The following is a 17727-nucleotide window of genomic DNA, read 5'->3' as shown; positions in this document are numbered from 1 at the left end:
CACTTGTGTGTGCTCTCTTTCTCTCTTTCTCATGAATAAATAAAATCTTAAAAAAAAAGATTTATTAATTTGAGAGAGAGAGAAAGAGAGCATGAGGGTGGGGGTGGGCAGAGGGAGAGGAAGAGAGAACCCCAAGCAGACTCCATGCTCAGTGTGAAGCCCAATGCAGGGCTCAATCCCACAGCCCGGAGATCACAATCTGAACTGAAACCAAGAGTCAGGCACCCAACCAGCTGTGCCAGCCAGATGCTCTAGGCCTGTGATCAATTTTAAGTTAATTTTTTAGTATGGTAGAGTATGGTGTAAAGTGGGGAACCAAAGTAATTTTTTTGCATGTGGATATCCAGATGTCCATTTATTGAAAGACTGCCTCTTTCCCATTGAATTTTCTTGGCACCTTTGTCAAATATTAGTTGACCATAAATGTAAGGGTTTGTTTCTGGACTCTTAATTCTATTTCATTGATCTATATGTCTGTTCTTATCACAGTACCACATTGTCTTGGTTACTGTTGCTTTGTAGTACATTTTAAAATTAGGAAATGTCAATTCTCCAACTTTGTTCTCCTTCTTCAAGATTGTTTGGCTATTTTGGGTCCCTTGCATTTCTGCATGAATTTTATGGTCAGCTTCCCAATTTTTGTAAGAAAGTAACTTGGGATTTTGATAGGATTGAGTTGAATCTGTAGACCAATTTGGCTAGTATAACTATCTTAAACAATACTAAGTTGTCAGATCCGTGAACATGGAATGTCTTTTGATTTATTTAGATCTTATTTAATTTTTTCAGCAATGTTTTACAGTTATCAAATGTATAAGTCTTATACTTTGTTAAATTTTTTCTAATTGATGCTATTTTATTCTTATTGATGCTATTGTGAACAGTTATCTTAATTTTGTTTTTAAATTGTTCAGTGTTAGCATACAGAAAGTTTTTTTTTTTATTTATTTTTATTTTTTTTTAGCATGCAGAAAGTTAATTAAATTTTGCACCCATTTATACTATGGCCAGAATAAATGTTTGGCTAGTGTGATTCCTGACAATTTGAGGGTGATGCTTAATTTGTGTACAGCCACATTGTACACTATAGTATCTCGGACTATTTGTGGTTACCTTAGGCTTAGTTAGGTTGTAGTTACATATGTTATGTTAGTCTTGCATATCAGAATCATATCAGAATAGCTGATAACTTTATGTAAATCATTTGATTTAGTAACTCATACTTAGACTATGGTGTCTTTAGTTTCATAATACACAAGATGTATCTTTTGAATAAATGTAATTTTTGAAGGAGCTATCACCTAGTTTTGTAGATCATTGATGAGTAGCATCTGTAGCTTAATTGTCACAGAAAATTAAAAGTGAAACCCCTATAATCTTGTCTACCTTATTTTGTTCATCACCACATTTGCCGATAATTAAAATATAGAGAATTTTTAAGCTGGTTTATTTCATTCATTTCTCCTTTAGTAGTAGAGTAAAACATTAAGTATTTTGATTTTATGTTTATGAGATTATTTTTACAACTTTAATGTATTTTTCAGGGTCAGTTAAATGAAAGCATGGACCATGGGGGAGTTGGACCATATGAACTGTAAGTTTATATGAAAAGATTTCATTGTGCTATGTTTCTTACAAGTAGGTTTTATCACTTCTAGTTTGTAGCCATCATGCGATTCCAATAACCTGTTCTTAATTATCCAGTCATATACGTAAACTTAGTTTATTGACTTTAGCGTCAATATAGTAATATATCCTGGGTTTTGAGGTCATATATATAGATTTTGAGAGAGCTATTCATTCTGATTTACAATATACTGAAAATGAATCTGAATGAGTCAGGAATTTTAATTAGGTTAATAGAGATAAAATTTTATTTTATTTTTTATTTTTTTTAATTTTTTTATTTTTATTTATGATAGTCACACAGAGAGAGGAGAGAGGCTGAGACACAGGCAGAGGGAGAAGCAGGCTCCATGCACCGGGAGCCCGACGTGGGATTCGATCCTGGGTCTCCAGGATCGCGCCCTGGGCCAAAGGCAGGCGCCAAACCGCTGCGCCACCCAGGGATCCCCCGAGATAAAATTTTAATAGAAATAAATTTTTTAGAAATAACCTTCCAAAGCCAAATCCTTTTTGTTTTGCTTGTAATACATCATTCATACAGAGATTTGTGCAACTCAAGTCATTTTAGGCAAACTCTATTAGGCGAGTATGATGATTAATCTGCTCTGTACACCAACCTTAAGTAAAAACCATGGATGGGGGTAGACCAAGATCACTCATGTAAAAAAACATTTAAGGGACAAATTGCCACTTAAGTGCCACTTTTGGAGTCTTTAAATCCATCTAATAGTAGATTGGAAGGATTCATGGGTACATTTTATTAGCAAGAATTTTTGCAGCATAAAGACTTGAACTAATTGGGTACTTTTAGAAAGTTCCCAGATTTTCTAAAGTTGGGTAATATCTAGTCTTACAGACATTTCAAATGAACTAAATATGAATAACCAAAAGACTTTTTTCCTTTGTCAACTTAATAAGCTTGTTCTAATTTATCTTAATTTGGGGATGCTTGATGCTTACAAAAATAAATAATAGCATATTCTGTAAATAAGCAGATAAGTATCAAACCAGCCTAATCTTGACCTACCATGTCATCGAATCCTTACTGAGAGCATGGATAGTAAATTTGGCTGTTATGTATTTTTTCCTTTTTACTTATTTGGATTACAATTATAGTAAACTGAAGATGATTTAACTTTTTGAGAATTTACTTTTGGCTTTACTTTTCTCCCTAGTGGCATGGAACATTGTGAGAAGTTTGAAATTTCGGAAACTAGTGTGAACAGAGGGCCAGAAAAAATCAGACCAGAATGTTTTGAGCTACTTCGGGTACTTGGTAAAGGGGGCTATGGAAAGGTAGGAAGTGTTTTTGAAATAAGAGCTGTTGTCTGTCTTGGGTAGGTTAATTTTTTTTGGGGGGGGGGGGTGGGTAGGTTAATTTTTATACCCTGGTTCAGCAGTCCTCTTTATTTTTTATTTTTATTATTATTTTTTAAAGATTTTATTTTATTTTTTTAAAATGATTTTATTTACACACACAGAGAGAGAGAGAGGGAGAGAGAGAGGCAGAGAGGCACAGGCAGAGGGAGAAGCAGGCTCCATGCAGGGAGCCCAATGTGGGACTTGATCCAGGGTCCCCAGGATCAAACCCCGGGCTGCAGGCGGCGCTAAACCGCTGCGCCACCGGGGCTGCCCTTAAAGATTTTATTTATTTATTCATAAGAGACACAGAAAGAGGCAGAAACAGGCAGAGGGAGAAGCAGGCTCCCTGCAGGGAGCCCGATGTGGGACTCGATCCCAGGACCCCAGGATCACACCCCGGGCTGAAGGCGGCGCTAAACCACTGAGCCACCCGGGCTGCCCCAGCAGTCCTCTTTAATCTTTGTTAGCTATCAAGCAAAGGATGTGATCACTTAACCTGGCATTATTTGAGGAATGTACAGAACTTAGAACTTCTCTTTCTACCACCATGCACATAAAAGACTGACACATAACAAGCACTCAGTCAATATTTGTTGAATAAATTGGCAACTATGCCAGGCAAAGTCTATTATTAGAGGAATCCTTCCTTCTTTTGGTTAAATGGTATCCTCTATAGGTATCCTCTTAAAAGAGATACCACTCCTTACTTTTAAGAGGCTTGGCACATTAAATTGTTATCTGTTACTGAGACCTACGTCTGAATTGTATTTCTTTTACTTGAAGTATTTGGAACATTAAGGAAGCTAAAGAATATTATATATTATATTATATATATAATATAAGGGAGAAGAAAAATGAAGAGAACTTCTTAGCTTCATATTTTGCCCAAGGCTTTCTAATTTATTACCTCACCTTTGTGTATTCTGCCTAAAAAAATTTATACCTAGCTAGCTATTCTTTATCCAGAGATAGAATTTGGATAACATTTTAGTAGTTAGGATTAAGTTTAAGGACTATTTATGCTACTGTGTAGTGTTAATTTTTTCATAGCATGACATTTGTAGTTTTTTCTTAGGCTTAAGGATGCATTCTAGTGTGTTCTAATCATCTCAGATGTGGAACATATGCACTTTGAGTCTCACATTATTTTAGCTGTTGCATGATAATGTCTTACATAGTTAGCCATTTTAGGGAATAGGTAAATGTCAACTATTATTAAAGTTTTATGAGAAGCAAGAATAGTGGTATTCCTGGAAGAAATTTATAAAATATTTTATAATTTTTACTTTTGTTATTCTGCTTCTGGGAACCCTGATTAAAGCTTTTTCTGAGCAAACTTGGATTTTGTGTATGAAGTTAGAGTGCCCGTCATTGGATGGTCACTAACCAGCTTTGCCACCAGATGTCAGCAGACCAAATTGGACAGTCCCATGTTTAGCAGATTTCATTACTAAGTCTTTAATATAATCTGCTCTTTTAGTTCATCATTTTTTCACAGCCTTTGTATTACTAGTTTCTTTAAGAATATAAACTATTGTATCATTCCTATAAACAGGAATTAAGGGAGTGTAACTAGCATAGTTTAGCTTTTAATAACACACAAACACTTTTATTTCTTTTTATCCAGGTTTTTCAAGTACGAAAAGTAACAGGAGCAAATACTGGGAAAATATTTGCCATGAAGGTGCTTAAAAAGGTAATTCCCTCCCTCCTCTTTGTTCTTTTTTTTTTTTTTTTTTTTTTTTTTTTAAAGTAGGCTCCATGCCCAGCATTGAACTTCAAGACCCTGAGGTCAGGAATTTCATGTTCCACTGACTCTGCTGGCCAGGTGCCCCTCCTCAACCTTTTTTTTTTTTTTTTTTTTTTTTTAATATTTTTTTCTTTATTTATTTATGATAGTCACACACAGAGAGAGAGAGAGAGGCAGAGACACAGGCAGAGAGAGAAGCAGGCTCCATGCACCGGGAACTCGACGTGGGACTCGATCCCAGGTCTCCAGGATCGCGCCCTGGGCCAAAGGCAGGCGCCAAACCGCTGCGCCACCCAGGGATCCCCCTCCTCAACTTTATTGTTAATTGCTATAAAAGCCATATTTTGGCCCAAAATTCTCAGTCCAGAAAATGTATTTTTAACATAATATTTCAAGTCCTCTTAGATTATGAACTGTTTCATTTTTGGTATTCCCGTTTTATTTTTCCTTGGTGAGCATGGGAAGGAAAGCTCTTTTAATTCTCCTCTGAGGGAACTTTTTTAGCTCTTCGTTCTGATCTTCATATTTCTAAGTAATAAGCATGTTCTGTCACTTAATCCAGCAGTTTTAGAATTATGTATTGATTTCCACTCTACTCTGTTTTACTTCTTCCTCCCTTCTCTCCATCCTCTCATTTTACTTTGTTTTCTTTGAGTCTACTATTTGTCTTATCATACCTTCCAACAACTGTTTAGACCAGTGTTCTATGGTCCCACTTATCAGGTAGCCTGTCAGTTCCATTTATTTTCCTGTAGATATCCCATCAGAACCTTCTGTTCCCTGTTCCTGTCTTTATTGGTAGGTCTCTAGGCATAGCTGCCCTTGGCTCCATCAGTGTTGGATTCTTTGTTTCCTGGATCCCGTATCTTCCTTTTTCTTAGTTTATGCCCTTGTTCCCTCTGTTGATAACCATCTATCAATGGCTTCTGAGAAAGGGTGCATGAAGGTAAATTTTTGGGGAAGCATTGCATATTTGAAATTATATTCTAGAATAGAATAGAGTAGAATAGAATTCTATTATACTCTTATGCTTGTTTAATTGTTTGGCTGTGGTATTGAAGTTGAAAATCATTTTCACCCAGGATTTGGCTTTATTTTCACCTTGCATTGAGTGTTTCTATTAAGGAGTCCCTTGCCATACTACTGATTCCCATCTTTTTTTTTTTTTTTTAAGGCTTTATTTTAAATTTATTCATTTGAGAGAGAGAGAATGAGTGAGAGCATGAGCAGTGGGGAGGTGGAGGGGGAGAGGGAAAGGGAGAGGGAGAAGGACTCCCTGCCTGAGGAGGGAGTCCAACGTGGGGCTTAAGCCCAGAATGCCGGGATTGTGATCTGATTGGAAGGCAGATGCTTAACTGACTGAGCCACCCAGGTGTTCTTTAGAGATCTGTTTTTCTTTAAAGATATCTACAATTTTCTTTTGATTTCTGTTGTTCTAAATTTCTTACAGTGTTATATTTATCTTGCTTTGATCTTTATTATTTTTTTACTCTTTCTATCTTAAAAGTTTCAGTCCTTCAGCTCTAGGAGGTTTCCTTATATGGTCTTTGATATTTCTTCCTCTACTGTTTTCTCTTTTTGGATTTATAGTCAGTTGGATGTTGGACCTCCTGGACTGACTGATAACTATTTTTCTTATCCTTTCTATTGGTTCATTTCTTTGTCTTTTTGTTTACTTTGAGATTTTTCTAGAAATTTATTTTCTAATCCTTTTACTGATTTTTGTAACATTATATTTGTGGTTCCCCAGAGCTTTGTCATATTTTCTTTTTATAGCAACCTATTTTATGAGTACATAATCTTTTCTTATTTTTCTGAGGGTATTGATGATTATTCTTTGAAATGTTCTTTTGCCATATGCATTGTATCTCTTTTTCTTTGAGTTTGGTTTAGTCTTTTTCTTCCATGCCAAAGGCCTTGTTTAGCTGCCTGGTGTCCTTCACTGATTGTTCGTATTTAAGAGTAGAATTCTGAAAAGCTGATCAGAAGTTCCTTTTGTGTAGGACAGTTACGTGGTGAGCTGCCAATTGACTGAGAACGTCCAAATATCATTGTCTGTAGGTCAGTTAGTGCTGAGAAATATTCTTTTGCCTAGAAAAAGCATTCTGGAGCTGGATGGAAGAGAAGAGATGGAGATCTTAATTTTTCAACATGCAGACTTACACTGAAGTCAAGTCTTTCCTTTAGCACTTCACTCTGTATCTGATCCTTCACTCTTTTTTTTTTTTTTTTTCTGGAGAGTACACCTTTCCAAGCAGTAGTCATCTACTTGTTTTTAGTCCTTTGCAGTCTCTAATGACTCATTTTTCCCCCCCTTTTTGCTTTTTATTTTTGCCTTTAGTTTTGAACCTGCTGGGTTCTATAGGTGATAATCAACTTCTTTTGAGTTCTCTGTACGGGCATTTAGGTTTGATCATGCACTACTCCCCTGAGTCACATACCATTGCATTTTCCTGCTCTGTTTTCTTCACCTTTTGAGGTAATGGAGTTTGTTGGGTTTCCTAGTTTGATTGAAAATGCATCATGTGTATTTGGTTTCTTGTTCTTTTTGTTTGGGACTGATTTCTGAAAAAATCACGCTGTCTTAAAACAAGTCTTAGTAGAAAACTATATTAAAAGACAATCAAGGGATGCCTGGGTGGCTCAGTGGTTGAGCATCTGCCTTTGCCTCAGGATGTGATCCCCAGGGTCCAGGGATTGAGTCCCACATCAGACTTCTGCAAGGAGCCTGCTCCTCCCTTTGCCTATATCTCTGCCTGTCTCTCTCTCTCTCTGTGTCTCTCATGAATAAATGAATAAAATCTTAAAAAAAAAAAAGACAATCAAAATGACTTTTAACAAAAATTACAGGGTTTGTAATACTTTGATCTTTATCCTCCTGATTTTTACTTAAGCAATATACATGACTTACTAGTTTAAAAGCTGAGGAACAAATATGACCACAACTTTATTGGTGATTGTCTTTTTTTCAAAGTTTATTTATTTAAATAATCTCTACACCCAGTGTGGGGCTCAAACTCATGACCCTGAGATCGAGTTGCTGCTGTTCTGACAGAGCCAGCCAGGATCACCCCTGGTGATTGTCTTAAGAGAAGTGGTTCAGATATTCTGAACATCACTTTTATCAATAAGGCAGTATTAATCTGCTGTCTGGCTTTTCCATTGGAATCCTTTGAGATTAATGAATGATGTTTTGATCTGTAAAACATGTTAGATTTAGGATTGAAGACAGTATAATAATGCTTGTTTTAGAAATGTTGAAGTTCTGGTTAAGATTCTTAGGTTAATTTATTCCTTTTGATATATTTTATAATCAGGGCTGACCATTATTAGTCATAATCCTGTCTTGAGTGAAGTGTGTTCCTGGCATGTGTATCTTCAATGAAAAGAATAAGGTGTAATATTTCCACTGATGGTGGTTGGGCACAGTGTATTGGGAAATCCATAGACTTAATTACTGCTACATGTCAGTCATCCTTTTTGGGCCAGACATCCAAGACCTAACTTGCCTCTCTTTTTGCTTAGGTACCACTCCCTCCCACTTTCAGGGTTTTTCTTTCCCCAAGCCTGGCTAGAGAATCGGATATTGTCTCATGTTTTCCTTACTGTCCCTCAAGACAAGCTCACAGTGTAAATAATGAAAGTGAAGAAGTTGATAGGGTTAAGTCCAGAATTTTAATTCCTAATTAGATAAGATGCTGTATGCTGCCTTTGGGTTTCTTTATTCTGGTTTTATTATCCTAGAAGCAGAGCATGCTACCCCTTCTGAACTCGGTGTGTGGTAAGAACATTATCTGTTTCCAGCCTTGAAGATGAAATCAGAGTAGAACCATGTGTCTCCTTATCTTAAATGAGGTGTTTCCATTTGGACAGGCTGTCTGAATTTATCAGTTCTCCTGGAATTTTTTACAGGAATAGTACTATTTGGGTATTTTCTCAGGGTGGAATGTTGAGGAAAAGACTATTTCTCTTTCCTACCACTTGCAACCAAAATGTAACCTGGGAGCAAAATACTATTGCCCATGTCATTAGTTCAGTCCACACTGAAATTTTAGACCCTTTGGCTAAAGGTTTGTGGGTCATACTTCTTCCATTCCTCCTTTTATTAAATCAATTGAGAACTGGCACTGTGCCACGCATTATGCTAGATACTAGGATTTAGCATTTAAGGCAAATGTGGTCTCTCCCTTTCACTCTGCTTACCATATAATTCAAGGGAAGAACTATTAAGCTTATTCTTACAATTTCTCTTCTATCTTGTGGTCAAAATCCTATTTTAAGTTTGAAACTTCCCTTACCCTTTATGATTTTTTTCCCTCACTTCTAAGCCTTGTCATCTTGAATGTCTTCACTGTCCTTATATTAAATAAGTAATCAGTAGCTTAGCTTTCTAATTCCTTACTCTCAACTCCATCAGCTTTCACTTCCATTCTACTTTTCCAGCCCCTATAGCTGTATTCTCCACCTCTGAAGTATTGGACTATAATAGAACAATAACGTTCTCACTTTATTCCCACAATGCTTGGTCTTTGGCTCTCAGCCTCTTAGTTCTTTGACTTTTTTTTTTCTTCTAAAGTTCTTAACCTCCTTCTTATTTCACTTTATTCTCAATCCAGCCTAATCAGCATGATCTGCCATTGACCTTTTTTAAAAAAAAAAAAAAAAAAGATTTTATTTATTTATTCATGAGAGACACAGAGAGAGAGAAAGAGAGGGAGAAGCAGGCTCTATGCAGGGAGCCCGATGTGGGACTCCACCCCGGGGTCTCCAGGATCAGGCCCTGGACTGAAGGTGGCACCAAACCGCTGAGCCACCCGGGCTGCCCCTGCCATTGACCTTTTTAGGAAAGTCTTACTCTTAATAGTTTAATTGTTAATGCTCCTTTATTTATGTATCTTAACTACTGAACATTGCTGGCAGAAATCATAAACATATAGGTTGCTGCTAGGACAAATTCATACTCCCTGACTCAGTATTTACCAGCTATTTTTCTACATGTCTTTAGACAACTTCTTCCTTCTCTATAACTTTGCTAGCAGTCCCTCTTACCTCTTTTAGTAGACTGCCTCTTTTCCTATTAGGGGCTGTTATGTGTGATTACCTTCCACTTCAGGCTGTTATATATGATTACCTTCCACTTTCTGTTCTAATCCCTACTCCTAATACCTTACTGATCTGCATTTTCACCTGTCTACTTCCTTCTCTCCAGTGTTAGTGAGGTGTATTCCTTCTCCTTTCCAAGGTTAAGCCCTCTCTTTAGGTTTTGGATCCCATCCATCCCTTTCTGCCTGTTAGAGGTCTTTGTCACTACTTTCTCTTTTTTCCATTCTCTATCCTGACTTCTTTCTTTGTTTAAATATATTCATGTCTTTGCCATATTTAGCAGAACAGATCCTTCACACAAATAGCTTCCACCCTTTCTGCCTTTCATAGCTGAATTTCTTGAGAAATCATATTTTATTATTTTTCAGTCACTATATTTTGACTCAGTGACTCTATTATTTCAATGAAACTCTTGTCCCCTATGTCACCACGAGTCTCCTAATGGCTGAATCCAATGGTCTTTACTTAATTCATCATTCTTAGTTTACCTCTCTGTTACATTGAAGCTATTGACCATACCATTTTGAAATTCTGTTTTCTTGACTTCTATGATTCTGCTTTACTAATTTTTCTTATCTCTTAGTTTCTTGCTTCACACACTTTCTCAAAATTACTTGTAAAAAATCCAGACCTCCTGAGCAGTTAAAAAATAATCTTGGAAAATTTTCAAACTTTCCAAAGAGTTGCAAAAATACTATAGTGAACACCAGTTAAGTTTGCCATATTTTCTTTGCCCCTCACTTTCTCCATCCCTTCCGTGTATATGTATATTTATGCATATTCAAAATTTTTATTCTTTTGCCATACAATTCGAAAGTTAATTGTAGATACAGTATCTTACCCTTATTTTCTTTAGTTTGTATCTCTTAAGAGTAAGGGCATTTTCATATATAACCACAGTGTGATGATCGCATTTGGGAAACTTAACATTGATAAACAGTGCTTTTTTTTTTGTCTTTCATGACAGTTACATTTTTTTTAAATATTTTATTTATTTATTCATGAGAGACACACACAGAGAGAGGCAGAGACACAGGTAGAGGGAGAAGCAGGGAGATGTGAGACTCAATCCTGAACCCCAGGATCATGCCTTGAGCTGAAGGCAGATGCTCAACCACTGAGCCACCCAGGTGTTCCTAAATTTAATTTTTTAAGAGTCAGTATGAACTTTTTTTTTTTTTCAGAATAGTATCTATTTCTTTCATTATTCATTTTTGTTCTCACATTATCCCAAATTTTGCTAGAGTGAGCTCTATTAAGATGTCTTCTATGTCCTTTTGACGTGTCCTTGGTGGTTTTTGAGTACTTCTTGGTATAATAGAGTGCTCCAAATTTACCTTGCACTTTACCAGACCCTGGCTTAGAACCATCTTTTTTTTCTCTAGGGAACCCTGGTTTCTTTTGGTGGAGAAACCAAGATCTGGGTGCCAGCTATGCTTCCTACTACTAAAGTGCCATTGTTTATGGCTCTTTCAGTGGGTAGAGCTAGGAGGTTTTTTTGTGTTTTTTTTTTAATTTTATTTATTTATTCCTTAGAGACACAGAGAAAGGCAGAGACACAGGCAGAGGGAGAAGCAGGCTCCATGCGGGGAGCCTGACGTGGGACCCAATCCCGGGACCCCGGGATCACGCCCTGAGCCAAAAGACACTCAGCCGCCGAGCCACCCAGGCGTCCCTGTTTTGTTTTAACTATGGCTTCATATTGATATCCCTAATTCCAGTCTAGTTCCATATGGCTTTTCTTCTCTCAGTCCATGTTTACATCTCTGGTTTTCCACAGTGAGAAACCTGGTAGCAACATCGATAAATTGACTCCTTTGCTCAGTTGTACAATATATGCATAATAGCTTGAGAATTGCAATATTAATAATACTAGCAAGTACAAACCTACTAAGTGTGCAGTTTCTTTGCAATTTTTGTTATGCTTAAATATATGTCAGTAAGAATGTGCAGTTATTTTTGTTATGCTTAAATATATGTCAGTAAGAATGTGCAGTTTAAAGTTATTTAAATGTCTTTTTTCTCCTGTAGTAAAATTATCAGGGTAATACTCAATTACATTTATGTATTTCTGTTGTATTCAGTTTTATTTCTTCCCCATCCTTGTTGACTTAATTTTAATTTTGGAATGTATAAAACATTAATGTGGTTCAGAATTCAAAAACCTCCCTTTTGTAACCAAAATAATTTTTGATTTAGGTAAGAGAGAAAAATGAATGCTAAAATCATTGAGATTTTACTTAGGTGTACTCAGAAGTCTAGTCCCATTACTTTTCTTATCTTTCCACTGTCATTAGCTTTTGGTTTATCTCAGTTGCATTAATTATTGAAGATATGAGGAGTTACAGATACATATTCCCCCTTTTTTACACAAAAGATAGTTTACTGTGATACTGATATGCCATATACATATGTGCTGTTTTGTACCTTGCTTTAGAGACATTTACCATTCTTTTTATAGCTTTTTTTGCACATTAGGTAGTCCATAGGTTTTCAGCAAAAGTTTTATGCATGGGCATTAAGGTTGTTTCTAACGTTTTACTTTTACAAATAATATTGCAACTAATAATCTTGTGTGTATGCTTTTTCATGTTACTGGAGATATGCCAGAACTTAGTCCTAGAATTTAGACTTACCATGTCCAAAACAATACATCATTTTCCCAAAAGATTTTCTTAACTTCCATTGTCTGTTATTGAATGATAACTAACCATTATCCTATTACTTACAAAGAAACCACGGTATCATCATTTCTTCTCAACCTCATCAGCAAGTGCTGATGACACATCTTTATCTTTCCTTTTTTTTTCCCCACCTTCATTTTTCTTTTCCTTTTTTTTTTTTTCTTTAGAGAGTGGGGGTAGGGAGGCACAGTGGGAGAGGGAGAGAGAGAATCTTAAGCAGGCTCCATGCCCAGTGTGGAGCCCAGTGGAGGGCTCAGTCTCACAACCCTGAGATCATGACCTGACTTGAAATCAAGAGTCAGATGTTTGACGAGTCGACTGAGCCACCAGGTACCCCCCAGCTTCATTTCCTTAGTTAGAGATCTCACTTTACTTAGTTTACTGTACCGGCTTCCTAACTAGTCTCATCTCTTCCCTAAAACTCCACACTGCTACTAAAACTGTCTGTCTTCAAGCCAAGGATTATTCATTTCTGGAACCTCAACATTTTTCTTCTGCCTCTAAGATAAGATTCAGATGCTTTTGCCTAGATACCTAGGCCTACCATTCCCTGGTCTCCACCTACATCTCCAGCCTAATCTCTAGCCACTTCCAACCATACTGAACTACTTATAGATTCCCTATACATGTCCTGTCAAGCACTGGAAATGCTTTTTTTTTTTTACCCTCTACATTTCATTTTAATAATTTTTCATAATACAGCTTAGGTATTGCCACCTCCAGGAACACTTCTTGCCAGGTCAGATGCAGTTCCTGTGTTATCCTATAGCACCTTGTGCTTTACCTACATTGACTTCTCTCTTTTCCCTGAGACTTAATACTCCTGTAGGCTGGAGACTTCTGTTAGTTCTTCCTTCTTATTACAGAGCCTGTAGCATAGTAGACATTGAACAGTTGTGAATATATGAATAAACTTCATCTGTTTACATTTTTTAAAAAGGTATCTATCTTTAGGTTGTCATTTACATGATCCCTGCAAAAAATCCAAAGAGTGCAGATATATATATGAGAAGTGAATGTCTTCCATTACTCCTATCTCAGTCTCTAGTGGAAACTATGATTAGTAGTTTAATATTGGCAAGGGAAGCACAAAATAGATTTTCCAGTTACTATAGAATAAAAATGTCTACTGTTTTGTTCTTATAGATCATCTCTTTTCCTTTAGGCAATGATAGTAAGAAATGCTAAAGATACAGCTCATACAAAAGCAGAACGGAATATTCTGGAGGAAGTAAAGCATCCCTTCATTGTGGATTTAATTTATGCCTTTCAGACCGGTGGAAAACTCTACCTCATCCTTGAGTATCTCAGCGGTCAGTACACTCAGTTTGGTGTAATTATTTGCATTTGCTCCAGAAACTGGGTCAAACAATATTTTCCAATGGAAAAATGCTTTTTCCCCAATGTGATTAAATAGTTCTTAAAATTGATAAATATATGACATAAGGAATTCAGATATGACCATATGTTTCTTTTTGCAGACAAATATGAAGGAAACTTTAAAGGTTAAATTTTTCCCCCATCTGTAAACTTTTACTTTAATCCTAATTCCCTTGTAATCAGTTACTTAAAATAAGAAACACCTAATTGATACATAGCCATCATGTTGACTGTACTCGGGTAAGATACTATAATTTAAATGAATCACCAAAGCATTTCTTTCTAAACTCAAATGAAAAACTTAGAGTATTTAAGATAATGAGTATTTTTAGAATTGCATCTCTAAACAGAGTAATTTTTTGGTTGAATGTAACCTTTTTGATAGACCAAGCAGTTTACATAGGAAGACATCCACAATTTCCAGGGCTTACTACCTCCTTGAAACTTGTTGCTTCTTAACATTTCTAGACCACAGGTATCTATTTCCAGCCAACATGTTTGAGTTTTCTGAAAAATAGGTTTCACAATGGCCTGTAACATGGAACAGAAAGCTGTAGAATTTAGCAACTGTTTTCTGACTGTTGCCATTTTTTGGGTAACTTTATTTTGAATAATTTCAGATTTACACAGAAAAGTTATAGAAATAGTACAAAGACTTCCCACATACCCTTCATCTAGATTCCCCAAGTGTTATCATTTTACCACAGTTGTTTTGCTTCATCCTTCTTTTCTCTCCCTCTCTATGTATGTGTATACATGTATATGTGTATGTATATATATACACGTATATGTATATACATACTTCTTTTTTATCCTGGATTACTTAAGAGAGTGTTGCAGACATGATTTCCCCTTACCCCTAAATACTTCAGTGTATGTTGTCTAAAATCAATGATAGTATCTTAATTCTACTAAAATTATCAAAAACAGGAAATTAACATTGATAAAGTAATATCTCTCAGTTTCCTTTAATCTGGAACAATTCCTCAGTCTTTCTTTGTCTTTTATAACCTTGACATTTTCGAAGAGTATGGCCAGTTATTTTGTAGAATGCATCAGTTGGGCTTATCTGATGTTTCCTCAGGATTAGATTTAGGTTATGCATTTGGGGAGGACCATCGAAGTGACATTGTGTCCTTCTCTGTTGGATCAAGAGATACATGATGTTTATATCTTTATCCCATTACTGTTGATGTTCACTTTGATCACATTTATAAGGTGGTGTCTGCCAGTTTTTTCCCCTGGTGAAGTTTTCCTTTGTAATGAATAAGTATCTTGAGATACTTTGGGATTATTTAAATATCTTGTCTCTCATCAAGCTTTCACATACAGTTTTAGCATTCATCGATTCTTGCTTGAAACAATTAACTATGATGATTGCCAAGTGATTTTTCTTATTCCATTGTGCCTCATTCATTTATTATTTGGCATTCTACTGTAACAGAGCTTTCCCTTCTCTCCCATTTTAAAACTTAATTTACTGATCTCTTCATTGATTTACATCATTGTGGACTCATGGATTCTGAGATTATTCAGTGGGATATAATTCCTTATTAATATTATTGATTTTTATATTCAAAATAATGCCATGCTTTTAACAAAGCCACTGCTAGGTTCCTCTAGATTAAGATATCTGAAAATATGGAATAAGGGCATTCACTAATTTTAATGTAAGGGTGGTTTAATTATATGCTAACATTTTTCTGTGTAGGATAAAATGTGAGAGAAATTTTAACCAAGATTATTTTTTTAACATCCAGTCTGAAATCTATAACTATTTTGAAGTTCAAAGATGTAAAACCTAGAATTCCAAAACTTACATATTTCACATATGAATAGGAACACTGCTAAAAATAGAATCCTGAAGACCTAGTTTTAAACCTAGAGTTTTTAAGATTTTTTTTATTTTCAATGGACTGATATCTTTTAACTGTGGTTAAAAGGAAAACACAAACCTCTCATTAGAAATGGATTGGAAATGAAGATTGTTTTATTTCTAATGTCTTTTCCTTTTCTTTACAGGAGGAGAATTATTTATGCAGTTAGAAAGAGAGGGAATATTTATGGAAGACACAGCCTGGTAAGTGAAATTTTTTGGTTGCGTGGATTCAGGTAATTGATTCGTATAATTAAAAGCAAAGCCCTCTCCCCACTGTGGGCAGCTAAATGATTCAATAAATTGTTCTGGAGCCAGTCACTCAGGAGTTCAAGGGGGAGAAGCTCTTTGGGATGGGGCAGCTTTTGGAGGTCACATCATTCCTTTGCCCCCAGGCCTTGGGTGGAACGCTCTTCACCAGGAACGCCAGTTCCTAACAGAACCATTCTCACTGGGGCTTTCTTTCCTTGAATTGGTAAGCTGCCTGCCTTGGCTGTGGGTGAGTGTGGTTTTCCGGTGAAACTTTATGTCTGGAACAATGGAAAGTATCAGAAATCATCTCCTCTTTTTTTTTAGACTTTCCAGTTCCCAAGGTGCAGTCTTAGGGAGGTGATAAGCCGGCACACATCATCTGTGGATTGATTCTATGGCCAGGATGGGATCTACCCTTATATTTCTTAAGATGGCATCTGCTTCAAATTAAAAATATACACATCCTTTTGTGAGATGACAGTATTGGGTAACAATAAATCAGTTTATCCTACACATTAATTGAATAGAAAACACTTAAATGTTTTTTCTACCTTAATTACCAAACTGCATTCCATTGTTTAATTTCAGGCCTTTTCTAACACAGAAGCTGCATTTAAGAGCCTTAGGGATGAAGTGCCCTTTTTTGGAGGAGGCTCTCTGAGCCCTGTTGGAGGCTGTATTTGTGGTCCTGCTGGCTGTGAAACTGCCTCAGTCCTCTAGGACACACCCTCTCCATCCTGGAGTAATCTGCAGGATTGCAACATTGTTATGCAGCCAGTATTGCAGTACCTTGTGCTTTTCGAATCCAGACAGGGTTGACTCAGCCCTTTATTCTTTTGAGGTAGATAAATTTGAGTGTCACACAGTTTATAGTTGTGGGCTGGCTGGCAAGAGGGAGGGCAGATACTGTGGGCATGAACTGTATATATGCAGCTATATTAAGGGATGAGCGGGCTTCTAAGGGTCAGGTTATTTATAAGGTATCTTTTGAAACTAAGACTTGATCTCTGAGAATAAGGAAGTTCCTATGTCCTGTGGGAGTTTAAAATTGGGGGTGGGTGGGAGAAATTTGCTTTGCTCTGAATGACTATTGGCCTAATTCCTATATAGACAGAACAAAAACCAGTGGTAGTTTGGCATATTCTGGACTTTGCAATTACCAGTATGTTCTGATGGTGAAATAAAACATTTTATAGTTTCACTAAATTAGTGAAACATAAATGTCTTCACGCCTTTTGGCAGCATCTTATGCCATCTCTCTCCCCCATACCCACCCCCATCCCCACTAATTTGGTCTTTGGTGCATGTCTATTTCTTTCAAGGAATTTTGCTCCATACATAAACTGCTTTGAGTATATTACTCTTTTTAATTTTATTAAATCACTTTTGTTTCCAGCTTTTACTTGGCAGAAATCTCCATGGCTTTGGGGCATTTACATCAAAAGGGGATCATCTACAGAGACCTGAAGCCGGAGAATATCATGCTTAATCACCAAGGTGGAGATATATACTGTATACAATTTTATAGTAGATAATCATCTTAAAATCCTCCCACACAGGTCATGATCATTTTCAAAGCCCCATAGTCATGTATCTATTATTATACATTCTTCCTTCAGAACTTATGGCATCATAATACTTGCTGAGATTTAGGTATTTAGATATTTATGATTGATGAGATTAAAGGGAGTTAG

At 36.3% G+C, this 17727-nt stretch overlaps 1 protein-coding gene across 3 annotated transcripts in view; it reads left to right on the top strand.

The window, feature by feature from the left end:
* Positions 1-17727, top strand: part of RPS6KB1 (ribosomal protein S6 kinase B1) — a 38119-nt gene that overhangs the window by 6843 nt on the left and 13549 nt on the right. For all 3 annotated transcript variants that reach the window (XM_072779716.1, XM_072779714.1, XM_072779715.1), the window contains exons 2-7: positions 1545-1594; positions 2802-2922; positions 4616-4684; positions 13691-13838; positions 15928-15985; positions 17430-17530. In XM_072779716.1, the coding sequence (XP_072635817.1) occupies positions 1545-1594; positions 2802-2922; positions 4616-4684; positions 13691-13838; positions 15928-15985; positions 17430-17530 (547 nt within the window). The remainder of the gene's footprint in view (positions 1-1544; positions 1595-2801; positions 2923-4615; positions 4685-13690; positions 13839-15927; positions 15986-17429; positions 17531-17727) is intronic.

Source organism: Canis lupus, chromosome 16, assembly GCF_048164855.1.
Source record: "Canis lupus baileyi chromosome 16, mCanLup2.hap1, whole genome shotgun sequence".
NCBI lineage: Eukaryota > Metazoa > Chordata > Mammalia > Carnivora > Canidae > Canis > Canis lupus.
The sequence above is the reverse complement of the archived record's forward strand: the minus strand, read 5'-3'. Positions and strand labels throughout refer to the sequence as shown.